Source organism: Megalopta genalis, chromosome 9 (assembly GCF_051020955.1).
Source record: "Megalopta genalis isolate 19385.01 chromosome 9, iyMegGena1_principal, whole genome shotgun sequence".
In the NCBI taxonomy this organism is placed as follows: domain Eukaryota; kingdom Metazoa; phylum Arthropoda; class Insecta; order Hymenoptera; family Halictidae; genus Megalopta; species Megalopta genalis.
The window spans coordinates 8154038-8164457 of NC_135021.1; the positions used below are offsets into that span (position 1 = coordinate 8154038).

Genomic DNA, 10420 nt, shown 5'->3' on the forward strand with positions numbered 1-10420 from the left:
CCTTACTATCTTTGTCCACCATTTTTCCTTCAATTTCAGGACTTCCGCATAGAACATTTTTCAACTTTAGATTTCTTACTTCTGGACCGGAACCCATATTTCCAATGTCTTCTGCAGTAAATTCAATGTGTGGAATATATTCACAAAGTTTTCATATCCTTCTTTTACAGCATTACCCAAACATGAGCCTTTCTTCGACTGATTAACTTGTTGCGCATATTGCTTGCAACTTTCCCGTAAAGACTTTATACTGAATCCTCTACTACCTGTAATCAGATCCTCAAAACAAAAAGAAAAAAAGAAAAAAAGAAAAAAAGAAAAAAAGAAAAAGAAAACAATCTACTTTACCCGCAGCAGCTCCTATCTAAAGTCTTCAGGCAATTTCTTTCTTAATGTTTCCAACGGTTGATTAAGCTTCTCTTGTTTCTGTTTATCCTTTACATTTTTTATCTAACTAAAAATGAAAATCTTTTCTTTAATAACAAATCATTTTAGAGCAGCAGCATCAGATGATAGATCTGGTAATCCATTTAATCCAAACATATCAAATCTACTATATTAACCAGCAGCAAAAATGATTAAAGATTATAATTAAAGGCATTATTTTATGTCGGATAATATCACTTTAATTAGTATATACTTTCATATATTTTATCATTATCGTTTTAAATCAAAACAACTACCGTGAGAACTGTTTCTAGATCAAGATTTAGAAAGGTTTTAACTATTTGTATTATTCTGCCTCCGTTGCTCTCTCTCTCTCTCCCTCTCTCTCTCTCTCTCTCTCTCTCTCTCTCTTTCGATGATTAGAGGAGCTTGCCAGAGACAAATATTATCTGAAGCAGAACTACATACTAAAGGAGACGATAAAGATTATTCCAACGGCGAGGGAGAAAGAGTACTGAGAAATTTCTTTGAAATTCTTTTTAATCTCTTTGAAGTAGATTTGGATCTGAAAGTCTACCAAATGCTCAAAGAGAAGAACGAAACGAACCTGATTGCTGTAACAATGAAGTTTTTGCATAATAAGCTTAAGAAATTAATCAAAAAGATTTCCAAATATGATGATTTGTGTTGGGACAAAAGGTTGGACAGAAGAACAGGTTGCAAGACCGAGATTGCAGAATCTAAAGCCTACATCAATGTTAGAAAAATAATATACGTTGCGCGGTTAGTGGAGTGAGAAAGGGGGATAGACGCATCGATACGGTTTCTCTCTCTCTCTCTCTCTCTCTCTCTCTCTTCCGCTTGGTCCGCTATGAACGAAGCGCGGTTTTTAGGAGTGAGAGAGAGAGATGGAGGATAGATGCGTCGCAACGGTTACCGTCGCGCACGACGAATGCGTCGCATTTGTAACGAGTCTGGAGACGATTTCTAAGCGGTCTTCTTGTCTTATTGAATTTAATCATGTGGCGTTTTTTTATTGCGCTTGCATTTTTACATTATAGGAAATGTTTTGGAGTGTGAGAGCGAAAGAGAGAGGGGTAGATTAGAGAGGCTGCGCTTGCATTTTGACGACGTTGTGGAGAGTGAAGTGCGCGTGCGTGCCTGTTAATAAATAGATGAAGCATAACGAGGAGCAAATTAAATTGTTGTCGTACAGTGTAAAGGTGCGTGTTGCTATAGACATATATTTTGCAAAAAGTAAGTTTACGTTTAAGATGCCCGCAATAGATTTTATTGTCGATATGGGCGGTTTCTTCGTAGCCAACAAATTTAATTGTAAAGAATTAGCCATCGTAAATGCTCATACCGCTGAATATGAATTATTTGAATTCGAATTGTACGTTCGCTACATGGATTTATCCAGAAGCGATCAAAAGTCTGCATGGCATGTCTCGAATTTCGTGCACGGGATTTCATTTAAAAATTTCCAGGGGAAAAAGAATTATCAACAAGAGGACATTGGCATTATTATAAAAAATTTCGTTCGAGACTACAAAGATCCCGTCGTCGCGTACAAAGGGGGGCATATTGAAAAGGATATTTTAAATAAAATAGGAGTTGGCAGTTTCAATTTGGAATATCTCGGCTGTCCGAAATTCAATTCATTGATCGCGGAGCCGATGTATCAAGAATACCACGTACCATGCAGGCTTCATTGCTGGACGCGAACTTCGAAAGAAAAGATTCAATATCATTGTTGTTTGAGCGAAGTTCGTGTATTTTAGATGTGGCTAATGAAATCGAAAGGTAACACATTTTTTTTTCTTTTTTTTTAGTTAGAATTATTTTTTATTTCTATGGCGCCTTTTTGTAGAGAGAGAGAGAGAGAGAGAGAGAGAGAGAGAGAGAGAGAGAACGTAGGAACGTATGGATTATCGGTGCGAAGAGGACAGGCTTAGCAGCTTTGAAAATTGGCCGATCCCGTTTATTAAGCCGGAGGAGCTCGCGATCGCTGGATTTTATTATCTGAGGGAGGATGATTTCGTGGAATGCTTCGCGTGCGGCATAGGACTCTATTGGTGGGAAGCCGGGGACAAACCCATGTTGGAGCATCGCTTTTGGTCCAGGAATTGTCCGTACGATCCTCGAACAACGTTATGTATATGTTTAGCGCGCAATATCCGTTTTGTCCATCAACGATGACGACGACAACGAGGGTGGTGGCGTCAACGATGAATAAAAAAAATGTAATACAAAGTTTAAAATATTTTTTAATTTGTAAATTTGCTGTGTAAAAGCATATGCATCAATCGAAAATAGGGATACATTTCCGAGTTCAGAAAAAGTCGAATATTGGATAATAAGCACGAATCGAATTGGGTAGGGTTTATCTTTAAATCGTTTTTCCTTTCGGTTTGTAACGCGATTGTCACGTACCGCGGTTTTTTCATTTGCGGAGCTGTTTTTATCGCCCACGTGTGCTTCGTGGTTGTTTGCAGCATCGGATACTTGTACAGTTACCACGAACGGAAACTCATGCTGATCGTTCTTTCGCTCTCAAGAATACGCAGCATCGACAACTTGTGTATTTCATCCAAAGCGACGTGCGACATTCTCCATTGAATTTGATACAAATCCAGGACAGGTTTCGCATTGTCGGACCAGCTTCGTAAAGCGTTAGCGTCGTTGCGCGCGCGAATCAAAATCAATCCGTGCCGAGCATTTATTACAACGCGTTTGTAATCTTCGCAGAAGTCTAGCAATGTGTTCATATGCACGCAAAAGTTGAAATGTAGCAAATTCGTAAGCGTTACGGTGAGAGTTTCCCTCCGTTGATCATCGTTTCTGTATATCCAGCCCGCGTTGGACAGCGTGTGACAGCCTACACGCCCCGTTACACCATCATAACAACATCCGGTTAAGGTCCAGCTGACTACGATCCACGTGGAGCGAGATAAGAGCCTGCTCCACGTGGAGCGAGATAAGAGCCTGTATAAAATCACCGCACATCAAAGACAGACCATTGAGTTGGAATCAGGGTTTTGACCCATACACATCAAATTGCTGTCCGTCGTTACTATTAAAATTTGTATTGTGTTCATTTATTGTATTGTACATTCAGGCGTAACCCGCTTGAATGAAATAAAGTTTTTTATATATCTAAGTGTGAAAATTTACATCACAAGCGCGTTGCTCTTCGTAATGTTCAGACTGATGTAATTCTTCAAGATCGTCGTTGTACCGGGATTTCTGGACCGATCGATTTCCACTCCGTTCAGTTCATAACGTATCTCGTCGAACATAAACGCTACCGCATTGTTCTCTAGAGCCACCGTGTCGTTGGTCGATCCTCCTGGTAGGCTGAGTCTTCCCTCCACGTATAGGAAGCTTTTACACGGAAGAGTGTACAAGTCTTGATGTTGAATGGGTATTCTTATCTCATCACTGTTTCCAAACGTTGTGTTGGCGTACGTATTGTCGATCGTAGTTATTCGATTGTCGAAGATTGGTGCCTCAGAGATGTTCAGAATGTCGTCGGACATGGCGGTGAAGCGAGTTCGATTACTTGGTAACGATGAATCCCAAAGATCGCAAATATTCCACGTTTCGGTTAGTTTCCTCGTCTTCTTCTTCTCCTTATTGTCGAAATGGCGCGCCGTTTTTTATGTTCGACGTATTCGATATCCTATTATTATTATTATGAATTAACATAACGGCTATGTCAAGGTTATGAGACGATTCGACGAACGTGCAGCCGAACCGTGATTTCTTCGTTTCGAAAATCAATCAAACGTGCAGACTGGTCCACGATGCGAATCGTTAAATCTTCCATTGATCGTGTAACGATCAGGAGGTAAATGACTCGTGCCGGTGTTTCCGATATTTTATACTCCGGCGACATGTTAGGCGTGAATTCGTGTATCGTGTGAATCAGTTTCCCGTTATCGTACGAACCGGTGGTTACGTTGCATTCTATTCGAATAATATTCGTGTTAATGATATTCACGGAAGTGTGCGATACATGCCACGTGTTCGGTGATAGAATGCGATTCCTAGAAAATCCTAGGATTGGACCCACGGTGTCGGGTTTCGTAAAATCTATCTTATATGCGCTTTTAATTTCGCTTTTCATAGTATTGTTGATCGCTCGTAGAATCAGCGGATATTCTACATCGTTGTTATCTTTGGCTGGAGAAGGATACCGCGCGTTTATCTCACGCCTCAAGTAAGCGTTGATCGCCCCCAGTTCGTACGAGCCGTCCGGGATGTTTATCTCCTCACCCTCGTCGCCGAAATAGAATTTATTGTCTCCGATTGTCGAAAAAGAAACTTTAGCCTCGGACAAAAATTAATTTATAGTTTACTTAGGACTGAGATTCGAAAATATCAGATTACGTTTCCGCCGGTTCCGTCAACACGCACCGACGGTGATGTAAACTGTATATCAAAGATACCGCTATACAGGGTGTTCGACGATTATTTTAACTGCCAAAAATGAAGGGTAGCTGAGGTCATTTGAAGTAACTTTTTCCTTTGCGAAAATGCAATCTGGGGCTTTGTTTACGAGTTATTAACGAAAAACACTGGCCAATGAGAGGTGACGGTGCGAGGGAGAGGGTCCGCGAGAGAGTCCGCAGCACGAGGCTTTAACAGAAGGTCGGGACGGACTCGAGCCGCGTTCGAAGTATTGAACAAGTCACAAGGCGAGAACTTACCGGATTTTTTTACTACATAACAGTGATATTTTTAAGAAAAACGCTGTTCACCTTTACTTTAGAACGTCTGAAGAATATTTACTAATTTTTCGGACCCGAAATAATATGAAGTTTAACCGTGGCAGCCGTTTTAATTTTCTGGTGTGCATGACACCTCGTGTGTACCACGCAACTGGCTCTGCAAAAGAAATTACTGAGTATAAAATTGCAAAGTGATACCCCATTGATGAGACACTTCACGACATTTGATGGCCTAATCACTGAATTGAAAGCAGCTGGAGGAAAATTAGAAGAGATAGATGTAATTTCTCATTTGTTATTAACACTTCCATCATCTTATGATGGAATGATAACAGCTATTGAAACTTTAGCTGAAGACAACTTAAGTATTGCATTCGTAAAAACCAGGCTATTGGATCATGAGGTGAAATTGTTAAATGAGAATGCCGATTCAAGTATAAAGATTCTCCAGGCAATTAAACAAAATAATAATAAAAGGAGATTCACTAATCAAGACTTTCCTATAAAAACAAAAAAACATGGAAATTTTTAAATACAAAATAAAACGTCTACGAACATGAAGACAAAAGCAACACATGTGACAAAATGTTACCAGTGTGGAAGAAAAGGACATATAAAGAAGGATTGTTACTACCACAAGAGAACCATGGACTATAAAAATGGCGAAAACAGGAGAACATTACAAACAGTGCAGTGTGTGCAGCAAAATACAAATGCTGCAAATACAGATGGATTTGCATTCATGGCAGGATATGTGGAATGCACTGAAGATAGAAGAGAACGGGTTATGTCATTTTTATTGGATTCAGGAGCGTCCGACCATATTATCAATAGGGAGGACTTAGCAAAACGAGGAGCTGAAGACACCGATCAGGATATCAGTGACAAAATCTGGAGAATACATCATGGCAACAAAAAGGGACACACTAGACGTACTCAGTGACACAGGAGTCGCAGGAGAATTGAAGGACGTCCTATATTCGCCGGAAGTACCATATAACTTGCTCTCTGTATCAAAGATGCAAAGTTTGGGTAATACGATTGTATTTGATAAACAAGGTGTACAGATTTTTAAATCCGGTAAGGTGATCATCAGGGGTAAGTCCTCGAACAATCTTGTTACAATAGATTTTAAAATAAAGCATGAACAAGTAAACTCAGTCCAAATGTACAGTATTATCAAAGGTAATTTTGAACTATGGCATGAACGCTTGGGACATATTGAAAAAAGTAAATTCTTAGAGTTAAGAAATAAAGGAATGATTAGCGATGTCGAATTGGTAAATAAAATAATACCTAATAATAACTTATGCGAAGCTTGCGTTAATGGAAAACAAGCACGATTGCCGTTTAAAAAGGAAAAAGATAAAGATCATGTAAAAAGACCTTTGTTTATAGTACATTCGGACGTGTGCGGTCCAATCACTCCTTCCACAAATAAAATATTTAAGAATATTTGATTCTACAGTATATGTGCATGATAAAACTAGTAAAACCAATTGTAACGAAAAGTCATGGAAAGGAATACTAGCAGGCTATGAAACAAACGGGTATAGAGTGTGGGACGTGAAAAGGAAAAGTATTTCGTTGTCAGAGATACAATATTTGACGAAGTTAATTTCCTAAAGTCAAGGCCGGTAGCAAATGTTAAAGAGATTAGTTGTGAAAAATCTCAAAATAAAATTGAAATTTCTGACGTAATGTCAAACTCAATAAAGGAATTAAAGAAATCTGATAATGGCAAACCAGATAGTTTAAGTTCGGAAAATATCGGAAATAAAACTGATGTTTCTGACGTAAAGTCAAAATCAGTGGGTGATCCTAGTAAGTCTGTTGATGGAAAAACAGATAAACTAGAGAGTATAAATCCAAACAGAATCAATGAAAAATTCCATAATGATAATATTGAAATAACAGTAGATAGGTCTTCTTCTCAGAATAGTACAAATACAGATAGTACAAATAGCAGTAAAAGAATGTTATCAGAACCAAGAAGGAGTGATAGGATTAAAAGGAAACCGCACATTTCATATGATGAAGAGGACATGCCGATTGATTATGTGATGTGTGCACAATCGGAAGTTTGTGAAACTCCTGCATCATATCAGGAAACAAATAACAGAAATGATAGGGAACAATGGGAACAAGCTATTAGAGAAGAAATTAATTCTCTTATGGTGAATAAAACTTGGACATTAGTACCAAGTCCTAGCAATAAAAATATAATAAATTATAAATGGGTATTTACGATAAAAGATGATGAATTTGTAAACCCATTAAGATATAAAGCTCGGCTGGTTGCAAAAGCGTTTAGCCAAAAGTATTTAGTAGATTATAATGAAACCTTTGCTCCGATTGCAAGGATTTCAAGTTTCAGATTTATAATTGCTTATGCTAATCAATTTAATTTATTAATCCATCATATGGATGTAGAAACCGCATTTTTAAACGGTATATTAAAGGAGGAAATTTATATGAGAGTACCTGAGGGAATTGAAAACAAACAGAATCAAGTTTGTAAATTAAATAAAGCTTTGTATGGATTAAAACAAGCAGCAAGATGCTGGTTTGAAGAATTCGAAAAGGCTCTTAAAAAGATTTTCAGAATTCCCCAGTTGACCGTTGTACTTATATTTTAGATAAAGGAGATATTTCTAAAAATATCTATGTAGTTTTGTATGTCGATCATTTGGTAGTTGCGACAGCTAATATCGTAACGATGAATAATTTCAAAGACTACTTAATGAACAGGTAATGAACAGTTTCATTAGAATTGAAAGGACTGGAGAAAATATAACTCTAGACCAAAGTACTTATATTAGAAAAGTATTGAAGAAATTTAATATGGATAATTGTAAACCCATAAATACTCCACTTGAAAGTAAGCTTAATTATGAAGCCCTGAATTCAGACGAACAATATGAGGCACCTTGTCGAAATGTTATTGATTGTTTGATGTATATTGTAACATACGAGGAATCTTCCCACGTATTTTTTATATTCCTTCCTGAAGGCATACGCCAGGCTGGCGGCAGCCAGTCGGGGGTGGATTTGTATATCGTGAGTCGAGTGCCTCCGAGGGGGTACGACGACGAACGTTCTGGAACCGGACCACGTAGCAACACCGCCACTACCATTTTTCCCATAAAATTTTAGTATATAAAGGGCTCTAACGCGACCGGGAAGCGGGCTAGTTTCGTGACATTCGTTGAGACGGAAACATTAGCAAGATCGAGTTAAATTCTCTTTCAACCAAATCTCAGAGGTAACAGCCTAGAATCGAAAGCCCCCGCCGGCTCAGTGCGAAAAACTGAGAGCGCGTTTAGAGTCCACAAACACACACTCACACTTGTTAAACCCAGCGCGCAATAAATTAGTTTCTACCAGTTTTTTGGTTTCCACTTCAATTATTACCATCTCCTGCTTCGAACCAGTAATAGGTAAGAACCCACCAAGGTATACCTCAGCTGCTCGAGGTATATCCTTATTTCTTTTTAACAAAGTTACGAGGCACCCTAACACCAATTCCTCCAACCACCTTATCCAAACCCCTTTGAAGATAGCCACCCGTGTCGAAATAAACATTGGCTGGTCTACGCACCTCATCCTAACCTAAAAGGTAGCCACCCGTGTCGAAATAAACATCGGCTGGTCTACGCACCTCATCCAAAAAGATTCCAATTGCATGCAACCTCCGGCCACCCAAACTGCCTGGCCCTCGGCACGTAACAATATTATGATCTGTACGTGACCTGATCTATGTGTAGCTGTGAGCATTTTGAGCAGATACACAAATAAAAGAAATAAGGAATTATGGATTTGTCTTAAAAGAGTTTTAAGATATTTGAAAGGCACGACAGATATCAAACTAACGTACACAAGAGGTACACATGATAACATCTTGATAGACAGCAGGGTATGCTGATTCAGATTGGGATGGAAACGATATGTACGATAGAAAAAGCACAACAGGTTATATATTTAAATTGCTCGAAAAATATACAATTAGTTGGAATACGAAAAAGCAATCATCAGTCGCGGCCTCTTCGACTGAGGCTGAATACATGGCTTTATTTGAAGCAGTTAAAGAAGCATTATGGTTAAAATCTTTAGCAACAGTATCAAAGTAAATATATCAGAATCCATTGTAATCTATGAAGACAATAATGGTGGTATTAGTATTGCAAACAACCCAACTCTAGTCACAAAAGATCAAAACATATCGATATTAAATATCACTTTTCCAGAGAGCAGGTAGAGAATAAAGTGGTAATATTAAAATATATTCCAACAGGTCATCAATTGGCAGATATGCTAACCAAGCCTTCCAGGACAGAAGTTCATCCAAATGAAAATTGGAATAGGCGTACAATAATAGAATTTTTTTCTCATTTTTCAATTATTATAAGAAGTAAATGGTCTGGTCAGGTTTTTCTGGGTTTCCCCTGACCCTTAGCAACAAATGTTGGACCTGTGGCGGCTACCTCCAGACCCGCCAGCAGAGGGCTCCTCTTCCCGCTAGTAGCCGATCCGTTCCGATCCCTATATATACACCGAGACTTCGTCCTACCCTTACGTCTAAGGCAAGGGCCCGCTAGGATAGCCTTACCGATGAGTCCTCTAGCGGGCCCCGGACGAAACGTCTCCCCACTCCTTACCATTTCCACGACACACGAACCGCCGCCAAAGACCATATTGTATTTCCCAAAAGAGAGAACATATTTAGTTGATAAATATACATATTTTTATTGGTTGCATGTTAAACTTGTATTTTTCTTTTGTTTAATTTTTGAGGGGGCGTATTGAAAAAAAACTTTAGCCTCGGACAAAAATTAATCTATAGTTTACTTAGGACTGAGATTCGAAAATATCAGATTACGTTTCCGCCGGTTCCGTCAGCGCGCACCGACGGTGATGTAAACTGTACATCAAAGATATCGCCATATACCATCGCCGGTGTTGTAAGAACACATCGTGCTCTGACCGTTAGTGATCTCAATACCGCGTATACAATGTTTTGGTCGCTCAGTCAATTCGTACATATACCTTCTCTCAAATAAAAGTAAAAATAAAGCTTTTTAAGAAAAAGAATTAATATCATATTTATTTGAGAAATAATCCAAGCCTTAATCCCAATACCGATATTTGAACTGATGTTTGGTATCGTGTAATAAGTTTGCAAATCGAGCAGGCCCAGTTCGTAATCGGCATTGTTGAGATCTATAGGCGGGAAGTACTTGGACGATAACACGCTACTTCTTCCCGATAACGTGAACGTGTCTGACATTCTTGCGACG

General features: G+C 38.8%; 1 protein-coding gene across 1 annotated transcript in view; it reads right to left on the bottom strand.

The window, feature by feature from the left end:
* Positions 1–9817, bottom strand: part of LOC143260029 (uncharacterized) — a 64182-nt gene extending 54365 nt beyond the window's left edge. The window contains exon 1 of the mRNA XM_076524562.1: positions 9782–9817. Within this exon, the coding sequence (XP_076380677.1) occupies positions 9782–9817 (36 nt within the window). The remainder of the gene's footprint in view (positions 1–9781) is intronic.
* Between the last annotated feature and the right edge of the window lie 603 nt (positions 9818–10420).